This window comes from Typopeltis vanoorti, chromosome 2, assembly GCF_054136105.1.
Source record: "Typopeltis vanoorti isolate ZY-2024b chromosome 2, IOZ_Tvanoo_1.0, whole genome shotgun sequence".
Taxonomy (NCBI): Eukaryota; Metazoa; Arthropoda; class Arachnida; order Uropygi; family Thelyphonidae; genus Typopeltis; species Typopeltis vanoorti.
Genome location: NC_143550.1, coordinates 37,264,132 through 37,280,783, shown reverse-complemented (window position 1 = coordinate 37,280,783; position 16,652 = coordinate 37,264,132). Strand labels below are relative to the sequence as shown.

The window sequence follows — 16,652 nt, the reverse complement described above, 5'->3', positions numbered from 1 at the left end:
TACAACAAATAGTCGAGAAAGCATGGGAATATAACAAAGATCTGTATTTTGTCGATTTGGAAAAGGCATATCATAAGGTTCCAAGAGAGAAGCTATTCAATACGCTGCAGTTATATGGTGTCAGTGGGGCATTATATCAAGCAATACTTAGTCTTTATTTGAGTTGTAAGTCAGCAGTTAGAATTGAAGTACAGGAAGATGGTTTAATGTTAAATCTGGTGTGAGACAAGGATGTACATTATCCCCTCTGTTATTCATTACTATATGGATCACATTATGAAGTAAAGTGGTATTAAACATGATATCAAAATTGGAGATGTTAATGTCAGCTCTTTGCTTTTTGCGGATGATGTTATACTTCTAAATAAATCCTCTGCAAGATTCTCTGACTAAATTGAATAGCTGTTGTAATAGATATGGTATGAAGATCAGCAATAAAAAGACAAAGACAATGAAAATAGGCAGAATCATTGAAAATGTCAACTGTGTTGTGAATGGAGAACCTGTGGAACAAGTAAAACATTTCAGCGACTTAGGCACGATTTTTACTGAAGATGGTAAATTAAATATAGAAATAGACTACAGAATCAGCAAAGCTGGTATGGTGGGAAGTCAATTGAATAAATTCATATGGAATTAGAGAGAAATTAGTCAGAACACTAAATTAGCTGTATACAAGACAGTGTTCAAACCAGTTTTAACTTATGGATCTGAGAGCTGGGTCAGAAGTAAAACACTTGACCAAAGACTAGAGACCGCAGATATGAGAGTCCTGAGAAAGATTATAAGCATGAACAGATGGCATCAATGGCAATATCATATTAAAAATGAGGATATTAGGAAAGAACTTGACATTGTCAGCATCCAGGAATGCGTTAGCAGAGCTAATCTCAGGTGGTATGGTCACCTAAACAGAATGGTGAGGAAAGATTAGCAAAACAAGTGTTCTCTGTCAGGTTGGCAGGAAAGCGACCCAGAGGAAGACCGAGATATAGGTGGATTGATACGGTACAAAGTGCCTTAGATGATAGAAATATAAGATCGGGTAATGTTCGAGTCTTGACAAGTAACAGACTGATTTGGAGGAAAATTGTAGATATGAAGTTAGTAATGATATAATTTTTTCAAGAAGTAATATCATATCCTGTACACCTCTTGTGGGTACATGGCAGGAATTTGATGATGATGATATTTTTTTTTTAACTTGGTGAGAAAGCAAACACTTGACAAGAAATTATTCTTGTTTTTATCCTTTATCCAAGTGTGAGCAAACAAAAGAGGTGATGTATCTTCATGACTATGACTACACTACTCATATATAGAGAATGTTAACTTCACATCAAATTATTCAGTATACTACACTTCATGGCATGCCTTTTGGATATATATATATATATATATATATAAATGAACAGCCTATATTTCTATCCACTGCAAAGTGAAGGCCTCTCCCATTGGGGGAGGTTTTGGGTCTACTACTCCCATGGTGACCCAGTCCATATTGGGAGAGTGTCACAAACATCCATGCCTATGCGGGATTCGAACCCGCAGCCTCTTGGCTGGACAGCAGATACGCTAACCACTCGGCCAACCAGGCCGGTGTGTGTGTGTGTATATATATATACATACTGCCGTGCATTATGAGAAATGCTCACCAACCAGACCAGTTTAGATCAGATGGGATCTGTGCTCAACTTTGTAATGAAAACTTTAAAATATCCAAGGAAGTAACTTTTTTCAATATTTTTTTTTTTAATGCTCACCTCAACAAATTAGCAATAACCTCAAAATTCCTACAGTCATTAAAAGAAACATTCCATACAGATTATCATCAGTATATTAGTTTCACATATTACAATATCTGTTACCAGAGTTTGTTGCAAGAATTCATAAATATGTTTTGCAAATTTTAGTGTGATAATCGCAACTAAATTTTGCTGTACATATTCCAACTCATTCAATTCCTTAATACAAGACAGATCTAGATTACAAATACATATTTAAAAACACAAAACTCTTATTTCTATATAATGCCAAGAGAAATGCTGTTCAAAACAATTACAAATATAAACAGGATGTTACAGAGAACAATGCAGTATTATTATTACAAAAGTATCTTCATGGACCCTGAAGACTTATTGCTAGATGCCCACACTAACCATTATTCATACCATGCTTATTACATCTCTCACTGAACCCATTTACTGACAAAGCACTTACAAATATTAACTCAAATCCACTCTTCAAGCCTCATGCCACTGTTAATTCTTACCGGTCTACCTTCCCAAGGAACATTACACACACACACAAACATATATATATATATGTGTGTAATCAACATATTATTATCATATCAACAGATTACCTCCAGGTCCCACTTCACCACTTTCTCCAAGAAAGTCAGGTGAACAGTAAGCTTCAAAAAGATGGATACTAATTATTAAGAAACATACTCGTCAATGTGTTTCATAACATCAAATAATCCTTTTGGCTATTTTGCTCACTTTAGCAATATGTCCTCTGTACTTCAACTCTGTCCACCATCATTCACAAATCATCCCCAGCCTCTCAAATTTCTTGCAATTGAGTTTTATTTACATAATACACAGCACTGAATTTTTAACAAAAAACGCACTCTGCCCACATTGGTTTATTTAAGTCATCCAGCAGGATATCCACATCACTTATTTACTAATGCCTTGATTAATTTATAATCAGGAAACAACTGGATATTATTCTTCAAATCATATTTCCAATATTATTAATGTACAAATTGAATAGCAGTGGATAGAATACAGAGCTTTGTGGCGTGGAACACTACTGGTGATTTGTCTTTTTAATTCTGCTTCAGCATACACAACTTCTTCAATGTCTGCCTGTCAACTCTCTCTTTCCAATGCCAAGTTCATTTGCATCATTGTTTAATCCAGTTTGTTTGAAAGATTACTTAACATGTTCGCTGCCAACTACGAGTATACTTGTAGTTCGTATATGAGCTTCACAAGCCAACTACGAGTATACTCGTGTGTCGATTTACCAACCTCCTATGCCAAACACGAGTTAACCCTTAGTATAATTACCTTAATTTGGACCCTTGGATTCTGAATAAAGTGGAGAGCACGTCTGGGGGCTTGATAGAAGGGAAATAATTTCAACTAAAATATAGTATATTATGTGTGTGCCTCAGAAGCCAACTACGAATATACTCGTATGTCGATTACCAACCTCCTATGCCAAGCGTGAGCTAATCCGTAGTATAACACATAATTTGCAAATCAATTTAAAACTGATAAAAATCAATAAAATTAATAAAATGAAATCAATAAAATAAAAACCAATTTATTCAAATTATGAATGATTCCATGCACAATGGTGTTTTTTTCTGGCAAACAGGACAATAATAACAAGTTTTGCATTGTTGTTTGTTTCGTGTACATACTCGGCATGGCTTTGTCAGCGAATATTTTTTTTGGCGAAAATTTCCAAACAATGAAGATCCCAAATCCTGCTGATAATCTGTGATACCGTAAGCTTATCCATTCCAACAAAAACTGAGATAAATTGATCTCTAAATTTTAACGAAGTCATTGCGTTTCCAATAATTATATTATAAAATTTATGCGCACTTTGAATGTATATATCAAGAATGCGTATTGCCAATTTCTTTGGCCATCTAATTGTCTTTCGTAAGGGGGAATAGTAAGAAAGCATTTGATCAGAAAGATCGATGCCTGGCATACCCAAATTATAGTCCCTAATGATATTTGATTTTAATTGAATTTTACCATTCCGATGTTTTGCTTCAACCATTTAAAATTTGCATATTCGAAATGGAAAAAACTTCCCTCTTATCCTTCCATTTGCAATGATGAATTCATTAAATTCATCATCGCTCATATTAGCGTAAACTTCTAATTCTTTATCAGTAAGTTTTCTTTTACTGGTCATGGCGAAACTCAAGGCTTTTAAAGACTAGACGCAACAAACACATTCGTCAGCGCATGTAATATATGGGTGGAGGTGATACGAGATTACTCGTAGTTGGCATACGAAACAAAATTCTGTCTGATAAGCTGGATACGAGATTACTCATAGTGACATTGAAGACGCAAAAGCGCTTGGCGTGTGGGAACAAACTATACCCGAGGAGCGTGGCAGCGAACGTGTTACTTTCCTGTTGAATGCTTTTAAAACATCCAACAGTAGCATTGCTATGCCATGATATTGTTGAAGGGTTAAGGAGAGTAAGTTGTTATTATTATTATTGCATGGGCACCTCCAAGGAGTCCTAAACTACGAACAAAATATCTATCATACCTCTCCTTGAAACCATTAACAAAGCACTCAAAACTGACTCAAGCAGCCCATTCCATTTCATTCACCACTCTCCAAGTTTAAAATCTAGTTCTCATATCCTTATTAACCACATCTTACCAAACTTCCAGGGATGTCCTCTTGTTCTGCCCCCCACCTCACCTGTACCCCCTCTAGCTAAGTGTAGAAACATTTCTCCTGCATCAATCCCATAAAAGCCTTTAAGTTACTTAAAGGCTTCTTTGGGATTAATGCCTTCTATCATATCTTTCTCTTAAGAAACCCAGGCGACCAGATCTGAGTACATTAATCTGGATGTAGTGGTATATTAAGGCTTTATAAAGAGGAATGATAACACCCTTATCTCTGCCTGTTAGTTTGTTCTTCAATAACCAGGTAATCCTGTGAGCTACCCTGGCAACTTCAGCAATATGCCCTCTAAGCTCTCTACTCCCCAAATCCCTGGCTTCATAATTTCTTGGAGTACAGTCCCCTCAATGTAATACACAGCTTGTAATCCTTGTATCCCAAAATGCATAACTTTATACTTTTCCACATTAAATTGACATCCATTATATTCTGCCCACCCTGTCAGCCTATTAAATCATCATGCAAAGTTCTCTCTATGATTATCTTAATTATTACTGTACCCAACTTTGCATCATCATCAGCAAACAATTGAATATTCCCCTTCAAATTAGTTCCTATATAATTTATCTACAAATTAAACAGCAGTGGTCCAAGTATAGAGCCCTGCAGCATATCACTAGTCACCTGGCTTCTGCTTTTTCATATTCCACTTTTTGGTATCTATCCATCAGTCACCTTTTTATCCATATTACTAGTTTCTTATCCATCACCATTTGTTGTGGTTTGCATAACAGAGTTCCACGTGATGTCCTGTTGAACACCTTTGTAAAATCCAGCAGTATTATCATGTAGCCATTCCCTTTATTCAACTCAGCTGTCACTCTATTATAAACACACTACTAAGACATGACCGACCTTTCACAAAGCCATGATGCCCTTCAAAGTATCATATTATCCATTCCTGAATTCTCTTTCTGGCCAACTTTTCCAGTACTTTTACCACCACTCCCGAGATACTAACTGGTCTATAATTTGCTACCACATACTCAGATACTCCCTTATGCAATGGAATTATTTTATCTTATCCCTTATGCAGCGGAATTATTTTATCTTACCTGCTCTTATGGGACTTTGCTACAGCTGAGACTTAAACAGCACAATCAAAGAGGCAGTTTCCCCTGCACATTCTCGTAAAACACAAGCCAATATCCCATCCAATCCCACAGTTGTATTTGAATTCAGATTCTGAAATATACTAAGTACCTCCAATTCTTCAACCTCTGTTCTCACATTAGTCCTTGTCACCTGTCATAACAATATCTTCACTTGGATGATATACCCCTTGCAAAATGATCACCCAGTAGCTCAACAATTGCATCTGCCTCCATTACTTCTCTACCATTTTCACTCATTAAAGTTATCCTTCCATAGTCATTCATCCTCCTGCTTGCCACATAACAAAAAAATCCTTTGGAATTTTCTTTCATCCATTCAGCTAATTTCTTCTCATAATCTGATTTTGCCTTCCTCACTATGCTGGTCACCTTTCTTGTCTGATCCTAGTACTGTTCATGAGGTAGCTGGTCACCTTTCTCCTTATATACTCACACCCAACATTTTCTTTGCTTGCAGCTCATGCTTAATGATAATACTCATCTAACTTCCACCTCATTTACCCTCTTGACCATGGGTATACAATGTGATTCTGCTTCCTCCAGATACCCCCTTGACTATTCCCCATGCACTATGAACATCCTTCCCTTGCATATCTTTAGGCCATGGTACTGCTTCAAGCTTCCTCCTAAGTGTATCAAAATCACCTGCAGTGTACTTCCACATATAAACCTTAACCGGAATTTCCACGTTTTGCTATCTCCCAAGTCAAGATCACTTTCCCAAATTGGAGACAATGTAGCCACCTTGGTTATGGACATGTATTCTGATCCTATAACAATATCCAACAGTTTCAAATCCCAAGTCCCCTCAGTCACATTCTTCTTCAAGTAATTATCTCTAAGTAAGTGTATAAATTTCATTTCCTTCCTACCATGTGATCTTTCCTCCTTCCAATCTATGTCTCCAAAGCTTGAGTTGCCCATAATAATTACTCAACTTGCACTCACTGTATACTAGTCTGCTGATGCATGTCTACTATTATCATCTCTGGCACCTCTAGGCCTATAGCAGCAATCAATTTTATATTTGTTCTATTGGCATCAATCTCATGCCACACTGACTCAAAAGAACTGCCATCTGCCCAACTCACTCCTACTCTTACTGGCTGCAATTCATCTGCTATCATTAGCAATACCCTACTGTCAATAAATTCACACTTGCATTGGCCAGAAATTAGCAAACAAGACATTAGTAAATAAGTAAACAATGGATAGAGACAAGAGGGTCTTGTCTCTATCCATTGTATCCGTTCCTGAATTTCAACCTTTACCAAGTTTTTCACAAACTTAACCACAACTCTTGAGATATTAACAGGCTCATAATTTACCACCTCTGTTTTTAACAGTCATCATTATGTGAATCTCATCCACAAAAGGCTGTAAACCTATTCTACATAAATAACATGGGTAAGCTTCAATACCTTTGTAATGGGTAGGTTAGATACTTCAAAAATCACTAACTAGACTAACTTTTTAAGCCATTTCAGGCCTCCAATAAGCAGGGTGAGTCTCACACCATGCAATGAAATTCATCTCCCAGCTAAAGAAATTGTCCAGGATTGGAATTCCAATGTGGGAATGGATGTTGGTGAATGACTTTAGCTGCTAGATAAATTTTATTGCCTGGTGTAAGACTCACCCTGCTTATTAAGCCTGAAGTGGCTTAAAAAGTTCAATGTTTGGTCATGGTTTCATGAATTATCTAGAAGAGTTTCCTAAGATTTAAAGAATCAGAACAAAGGCACTGGCAATTCATTTGCACAATTTCATGACAGCATGAGCTGATGTCTCATCTAAACCAATTGGGATGTTCTAATATCCCAAGCAACTCCAGTTCAGGATATGGAATAAAAATAACTAGAGAGAATAATTGTGCAATGTTTATGCAAAGTTATTGCTTCCAGTCATTTTTAATATATCTTGGCATAGCCATTCCCTTTTCTATAATAAAGTGACAACTGTAATTATTATAGAAAGTGAGTAAATTACTAAGATGAGACCTCAAATCACAGACATGATAGTATCTCAGGAATGGTGGCTAAAATACTGGAAAAGTTGGTTGCAGCAGAATTCAGGAATAGGTGGATAGAAATATACTTCTCTAGTGAGATGGCACAGCTTTGTGAAGGTAGGTCATATAGTAGTTTGCTGACTTTCTAATCCTTTCTTTTAGTGTTACACGGTGATCAGCATTCATTTTTGAAATTATGGATTCTACAACCGTGTTAGAATAACTTTTTTTTATTATCCCGACGTTTCGATCTTCATATCAAGATCATCATCTGGAGCATACATAAATATACAAGACAAGCTGCATTACATTTCAAACTGTAAGCTAGAAAAACAATGATTTGATCACATGCTACTCACTGGCATGACCTCTAGTAAAAAAAAAAAAATAATAAAATAAAATAAAAAAATACATCCAGCTAATTTAATTTTTAGTTACATGAATAAATATTCTTGTATTTTCCTTCCAGTAACAGTGATGTCCTATTTCTATTATTACAATTGTTATTTTTGATTTACAAAAAAAAAAAAATTACAACATGAATAAATTTTCTTATAGATTTTAACAGTGATGTTCTATTTTTCAGTATTAAAGTTGTTATTATGGATTTAGGATCCTGGATTTTTTATAGTCCTGTTTATAGTTGTTCTTAGAGAGGAAGGATTTGTGGGACGAATATATGCCTTCCATATGTATGGGATTTTTAGACTATCATTATTGTTTAGATTGGGGTAGTGGAAAATGATCTCTATCCTTATTATTTTAAAATACATGGCAGGAGGGGAAAGCATGATTAAAAGGAATATGATAACTAACTAACTAGGTTTTTTGCTTGTGGAGGTGTAGAACAGGCTACTGGAGGTGAGTGTGCGTGCACACTCACCAAATGCATTTAAAAAACTAATTATATGAAGAGCCAAAGGCTTCAATTCAGTGACGTGGAATTATTTAAGTTAAGGGATAATATGTGTTGCACTATCCAGGTATTTGCTTACACTTGGACTCGGCGAACTTTATATAGTTTCTATATTCGGCATGAAATGCTTTGAGTTTCTTATTCGGCTATGAAACAATATGGGATGTAATATCCCTTAACTAAATAAAAGCATTTAAAAAATATTATAGGCATTGTGTGAATAATGGTTGGGTATAAGCAACTTCCTGTGATTAGTCTTGGGATTCTGTGGAGATACCCAGTTGTTATTAAAAATAATAAGTGCCATTTAATCAGTATATTTTCTGGAAAATACCATATATAATATACACAGAGAGGACCATTATACTATACAATCTTTGCAATGCTTGGTTTGAAAAACTAGTCTAAATAACAAAATTTTCATAAATTACATACACCAAGTTTTTCTTGAGTATCCACTTCAGAAGTTCTGGCATCAGGTGGATAAGGTATCTTGAATTCTTTATACTACATGGAGGGGGAAAAAATGATATAATCCGAGAATAAGCACATAAGAACATTAAAAAATAATATACATTAAATAATATTAAAACAAAGAAAATCAGGTATTTGTTAATAACTAGATTTATCCATTTTAGTCTGCAAGATATCTTGGGCAAGCTATCTATGAATGGCTAATGGAGACTGAAATATCCACTCGGTCTCCAAAATCTAGATAGGGTTAAAAGACCTTGCCTACTCCCTATAAGGGAATAAAAGCTGTCTGCTGATTATTATTTATTAAAGAGCAACTGAAATAACAAAAAAAAAAAAGGAAAAATTAGTTTTTGTTGGAGATCGAAATAGCCAAGTAAGAAATATATCCAAAGTTAACTGAAACGTTTGGAGAAAAATTGAAGAAAAGGATATACCTAAGAATATTTGTAAATACTTGAATTTCTGTTGTGTTCAGAATTTCTGCACCCAACAGTTCAGTGGTTTTTCGAACTGAACTGTGGGGTGTACCACCCGATACTTTTAAGGTAGGGTGCAAAGCAATGGTCAATATTGTTGTTCATTTTTGAGCAGAACTTTCACAGTACTTGTTCATTTATTTCAATATAATACAGCATTAAAAATACTTACCAATTTACTAAGTTATAAATTAAAAAGTTATAATTTTTAAATATCTGTGTGCTATTTTACTTTTAGTTTGGTTTGAAGTATAATTATGTACTATCAAAAAAAAGCCATCTACTTCTGTTCTATGAAACCCCCTCACTTTGTTCTCCTCAAGACTACAATCTTTGGTTGTTCAAAAAACACAAAACATACTAGTACTTTCTGTCTCATTACCTGTTGTCCAAACACACACACACACACACACACACAGTTGCTTAAGGGTCCAAAGCTAGTTCTGGAAGGAAACCTTCACATAGCCTTTTAAAGAATGTAGAGAACTGATAGGGGTATCTGACCTAATGTCTAATCCTTACCTTCTCATGGTGCATCCCATTAGTAAATATCTACTTCGATACCGAATGAATTAGGATGGGTTAGACAATTTGGAATTTAGCCACCGAAATGTATTCTTAATGGCTTAAACCATTACATTATGGAATTTCATGTTGGCTAGGGTGTCGACTGGTTAAACAAGGCCCTGCTGTTTCCATCAGGGAAAAATAGGTAACAATGAAAAGTCAGCTACTGGAATAAACTCCAACTTATATCAGCAGAATTCAAGACAGACACCATCATTGTAAGAAGTATCAATGGGAAAAAAAAAGTGGAACTGGCAGAAGAATTAGAGAAGCCAAGTCGAAAAAACACATGGTATTCTTTTAAATAGTAAATAAAAGATGTTATATTCAGGCAAAACAGATCAGGGAAAGTAGAGGGAATGAGTACCAGACAGAGGAAGGAGTTTCTATAGCATTCAACACTAAACAAGGTGATAATCTTTTTGAATGGCAGGCAATAATGAAGTGATGTTGCCCACGATCACTACAGTGAAGTGGCCAAACACAAAAATGGGAAATTGAAAAATGAGACTTAATTGTGCCTATGGTCCCTCAGACGTTTCCACTAAGAAAAAAGTGGAGGAATTTCTCAAATCTTTAGAGCTAACAAAGGAAAAAACTGGCCCTTGTTCAAGGTCTAAACAGCTGAGTGGGAAATGAGTAAAAGACATATAGTAATGTTTTGGGAAATATTGGAGAAAGAGCACAACTAATAATAATGATAAGTGCCTGTTCTGTTCAGGATACAGACTAGTCATTACAAATACCATGTTCCAACAAGAAGATGTATGCAAATCCACATATAAGATAATCTCACTGTCTATGTTGCTGTCAATAGCAATATCCTCATGCTGGCTCACTTTACGAGAATGTACAGGGGATTTGAAGCAGGAAGTGAGCCCCATTTAGTTTTGAACAGGATGAAACAAAATATCATATTGAAAAAAAAAAAAGTGTAAGCAAGTTTTTAAAATGAATCAAAGTCAAGAAATTTTCATAAATGAACTGTAGATGTAAACATACAAATATTATTCCAGAGAAAAATGAAAGTTTGTAAACAAGAACCAAATCTTGAAGAGTCACCAAAGAAAACATTGATTCAGCCAAAGAGGCATGTGGTGAAGTTGTCTACAAAAATAGAAAAATTAGATAACTGGCTCAGGAATTTGAGAAGGCAGTCATAGAAAAGAAAAGTATACTGAAAGTTCCTAATAAGTAATCAGTATGGTCTTCGTTCCTTTGTAATGAGATCTGAGTGAATACAGAGAAAAATATAAGAAAACAAAACAATGTGCAAAAGTATAGCTAAACAAAAGTCATGGGAAGATTCTGAAGTTAGAGGTTAAATATCAAAATGGCACAAAACATGCTGGAAATTATTCAGAAAGGAGGAAAAGCATTTTAAAGAATCGCAGATAATAAAAGTGACATGAATAAAACAGGTATCCTAAATGCCTGGAGTAATCACTTTGAAAGATTGCTAAATAAAACAAAAACAGAAAGAATGGTATAAAAACGAATGCAATCAAGAGTACATATCAATATTTCAGATTCAAAAAGCCACTGAAAACCTGAAATGCAGAAAGCCAGCAAGAATAGATAATATTTGACTAGATGTGCTCAAATATTATCATCACAGACCTCGAGGGAGGCCATACATCACTCAACACCAGCTGTCAATACATTCTATTAAACTCATTCACACCAGCTGGACTCACCACTTCAATAAGTATACTGTTCCACTCACTTCCTGCTCTGTAAGAGCAATTTAGCTCACATCACTTTCTTACCTCCACACAAACTCAACTTCCACCAATGTCCCCTCCTCCTCCATTCTCTCCTCCACCTTCCATATAATGAAAAACTTCATCAAGTGATATCACAATCCTTTCAGAAGTTTATAAGCATCTATCACATCACACCTTTTTCTCCTATTCATCAGTGCCTGCAGTCCAAATTCTCTCACAGTGCCCTCATAATCTATATTCTATTCCTAATATCATCTTTGTAACTCTTTCTTTTTGCACCCTTTCCAGAGAATCTTTATTGCCTTGGAACCCAGGAGACTAAATTTGTGCACAGTGTCCAGGTGTGGTCATATTTTGTAAAGAGGCTAAAAATAACTTCCTTATCCTTATATTTTGTTTGTTTCAGCATTGCAATTATCCTCTGAGTTGTATTCGTAATTTTTGCTATGCAACCTCTGAACTTCAAATTTCTATCCACCATAATTCTGAGATCCTTAGTCTCATCAGTTTCTTGTAGCATAACCTCACCAATATAATATCCTCTGGAAATCTCATCCAGCCAAAATTCATAATTTGACATTTATTGACAATGAACTGACAACCATTATCATTTGCCTGACTTCACAGCCTATTTAAATACCGTATATTATCGCGTATAATGCGATCTACGTATAATGCGAACTAGAAATTTTGTTTGAAAACTAGCTCTAAAATGCCATGTCCACGTATAATGTGATCTGTTAATCTTGTTCCATAACATTATAAATAATACAATACGAATTAACGAAAGAAATATTTATAAGATTGATCCAGAAGATATTTTTGAAAATATGACTGGTGGTGGGAGGACTAGGGGCCATGCATGGAAGCTGGGCAAGAGCGTGGTTGACAAGGGTGTTAGAGCTAGGTTCTTTACTTGGAGAGTGGTAAATGAGTGGAATAAGCTTCCAGAGTCTGTTGTGGGTGCTACGACCGTGAATGAGTTCAAGGCGAGGTATGATAGATACTGTGTGAATGTTGAATAGTTGTTCTTGACATGATGTTAGGGCCTCCCTCGATGAGTCTGTCGACTCCTTGGAGTTTCCCGGAACAATAATAATAATAATAATAATAATAATAATAATTTATTTTAAAACAAAATGTCAAAATCCTTTAAATTCTTCATCTTTTGAGTCATCAAACATTTCATTTATAAATTCATCTGTAGGGATTGCATCATCAGTGTAGCAGTTGTCGTCATCGTCTTCATGCTCTCCATTTTGTTGTGCGTCATCCTCGCTTTCGTATATGACATGATCTTCGGATCCATCCATTGAATTACTTATTCCACATTTAAGAAATGAGCGTTGAATCATTTCGGATGGTATCGAATCCCATGCTTTTTTAACCCAGCTGGTGACTAGGGTGATCTCAGGCTTGTCATCTTCACCAAACCAGATGACATCCATTCTCTCCATTTTTCATGTAAGTGATCTTTAAATGGCTTATTCAAGCTGACATCAAGCGGCTGCAAAACGGAAGTTAGACCACCTGGTATGACTGCTAGGTCTATACGTAGCTCACGTGCTTTCTCTTTGCTTGCCTCTGTTAAATGCGCCCAGAACATATCCCAGATAGCATGCTTTATTGACGTAACAAGCTACCTGGACGTATGTTCCATACTTGATCCAGCCACAATTGTACACCTTCTTCATCCATCCAACCTTTCTGACTGGCACGAACAATTACACCTGGTGGAAATTTCATATGCTTCAGAATTTTCTTCCTTTTAAATATCACCGTTGGCATTAATTTGGTTCCGTTTGCCATGCACGCTAGAACAACGGAAGGACTGCACTTTTTCTTCAAGCTGCTTTGGTAACTTCTGCGCAATTTTTGTTCGGTGTCGTAATGTTAATGCTTGGCGTTCCATAAATCTGTTGCACCACCCAGGCAAAGCTAGAAAAGATGAAATACCTAGTGCATCCTTGAATTTACCATTCTTGAGTGGTAGAGCTCGAAAACGAATTGCATTTCTTGTTACTATAATGCCATCTTGTCATTGCGTCAAAATCCATTCATTTAGCTATTCTTTGAGTTCTGGAAAGGATGCTACACCTCCACGATGGGCATATTTCGTTTTGGGGTTTTTTCAAGACTGTCTTTTTGCTTACACCAAGGTCTAATATTACTCTCTGCTACACCAAATTCTCTCATAGCAACACTGTTATTATGTTCTTCTGTAAACTGCATGACACACAATTTAAATCCTGCTTCAAAAGATGAACGTTTATGTTTCTGTTGGCTCATTTTCAGGCTAGGTTTGTTTAACGAATAATATTTAAAATGAACTGTGGTTAAACCGATATACCTAACTGTGCTCTATCTATCTCACTGTGCTCTATCATTCGGCGACGGAGTGCGCATTGTATCTGCGCATAAAGCCAGTAATGTAAGTAGCTTTATGTGCAGATACGATGCGTGCTCGGTCGCCGAATGCAAGTGGGTCAAGTAGATTTGGTTGCATTGGCATTAGGTAGTACATATTGTGTGTGCAAGTCTAATAAGATGTTATATTTTTTAGGATCCACATATAATGCGAACCCCTAACTTTAAGTAGTATTTTTTACCATAAATTTTTCGCATTATACGCGATAATATACGGTAATTCTCTAAGTGCTGTATATTAGAAGCATCCCTGATTGCCCTACCTATCTAGCATCATCAGCAAACATCTGAACATATCCTGTCAGATCCTTCCCGATATCAATGTACTTATATAATACAAAAATGTCACCAGGGAACATGGAAATCAAAATCAAGGACCCCTGGCACATTAATAAATAGAGATGTAATAATGAAGGTAATCAATGATTAATGCCTAAGGATGAGTTTTTTTTTTTTTTTAACATAGCTTTGAAATGAATATTTTTTTTATTTTATTTTATATATATATATATATATATAAAGGAAGGGGATGCCCGGGAGAGGGGGGATGGCTTTGGTAACTATATGGCAAGTCTATCAGTCAACTAAATCTAATGTAAAAGTGTGATGGGGAAGGGAGGAATTGAATTTCTGAATGTCATCATGCCAAAGTGTATTACTTTAACTTATTAACATTGAAGTGCCAGCCATTATCATGTTTCCACGTTTCTAGCCTATTCAAATCATTCTGTAAGTGTATATTAGCATTATCCCTGATTGCACTTCCTATCTTTGCATCATTAGCAAACAGCTGAGTATATTCTATCAGATCCTTCCCAATATCATTAATGTACAGATTGAACAACAACTATCGAAGGATTGATCCCTGGGGTAGTACCTCCACTAGTTATCTTAAATCTGGTAATTTCACTGTCCCTCCCCCACATATTTATCTGTCGTTCTGATACTATCTGACAGATAGTATCTGTCTTTCTGAATACTATTTGTCAGTCACCTGTTTATCTCAGTGAATGGTTTATATTCCAATCCCATACTCTTCAATTTATCTTCCGTATCGTCCTTCACATGGATCATCAAGGCTGAGATGGCCACGTTTAAACTCGGCAGCCAGTATAAAAATTTTATAAGCACCTATTAAGTAGGAGGCAGTCATATAAAAGTAGAAATTATTCTTTTGCATAACTCAGAAGGCCTAGACGAAAAATCAAATTCTAGATGACTGGAGTTAGATTTTGTAGCACCCACCTAGAAAAGGAAAATAAAACAATTTGAGAATTACAGAGGAATTTCTGTGGTCAAGATTTATGCAAGCATACCTGAGAAACAGCCAATAAAAACTGTGAAAGGGAAATATGAAGAACAAACTGGGTTTAGGCCAAATAAGGATCATTAGGATCAGATTTTCATTTTAAGATGTCAGAGGAACATAACAAGGATCTGCATTTAAATTTAGTAGATCTGGAAAACAGATGTCAAAGTACCAACAAAAAAGCTCTTCAAAACAATAACAATTATATGTAAATGGGACTTTATATCGAGCAATATGTAGTCAAAATCTGAGTTGTAAGTTAGCAGTTTGATGATAATTGATGCAAAACTGGTGTGAAGACATGGGTACACTATATCTCCACTGTTATTCATCATCTACATGGATCACATTATGAAGATAAGTGGCATTTCCCTCATGAAAATAGAAGACTGTCTGCTCTTTACTTTATACAGGTAGTGTTGTACTCTTAAATCTAGTACAAGTCTGCAGAATTCCTTAACTAAACTGAATAACAACTGCAGCAAATATAGTATGGAAATCAGTATGACAGACTATGAAAATGAACTGATGCATTGATTATGCAAGAGGAATAACGTGGAAGAGTGAGTTTGATGGGCAAAAGGACTTATACAAGAAGGATGGTTTGCATCCGAACGGATTTGGTGTTCAGAGTCTGGAAAAAGAGTTACTGAATGAAGTGAATGTGCAAAATGAATGTGCAAAATCAGAGAAACTAGAACTTTTAGAGTGGAAGCTGTTGAGTATGCAGATATCAATGAGTGTAAGAATGTGCATAAAAAAACTAAGTTAGCACCACTGGTAAACCAGAATGGGATAGTAGTATAGCAATGGACCTAAAGGACTTTTGCACTTCATGTACACTAATGCCCGGAACATTCGGAACAAGGATGAGGAGTTTTGGCATTGGTTAGTTCATCCTGGCCAAAAATCATTTGCATTAGTGAGACATGGCTGGCAGAAGATGATGTAGTCAGTAGGATAGAATGTGAAGGGTATAGTGTGTGTTCAGGAGGATGGAGAGAAAAGAATGAATGGAGGGAGGGGGGAAGTATTGATGATAGCCAATGAACTGAAGTTCAATTGCAGGCCAGTGAAAATAGCACCCATGAGGCTATCTGGAGTGAGATAGTGTGCAGCAGAACAAAATATACAGTTGGATGCTTCTATAGACCAGGGGTGGA

The 16,652-nt window shown here is 35.9% G+C and overlaps 1 protein-coding gene across 1 annotated transcript in view; it reads right to left on the bottom strand.

Moving 5' to 3' along the window:
- The window catches only part of LOC150108926 (ATP synthase subunit d, mitochondrial-like), an 84,548-nt gene that overhangs the window by 41,363 nt on the left and 26,533 nt on the right, over nt 1-16,652 (bottom strand). The window contains exon 3 of the mRNA XM_090404359.1: nt 8,942-9,013. Within this exon, the coding sequence (XP_090260485.1) occupies nt 8,942-9,013 (72 nt within the window). The remainder of the gene's footprint in view (nt 1-8,941; nt 9,014-16,652) is intronic.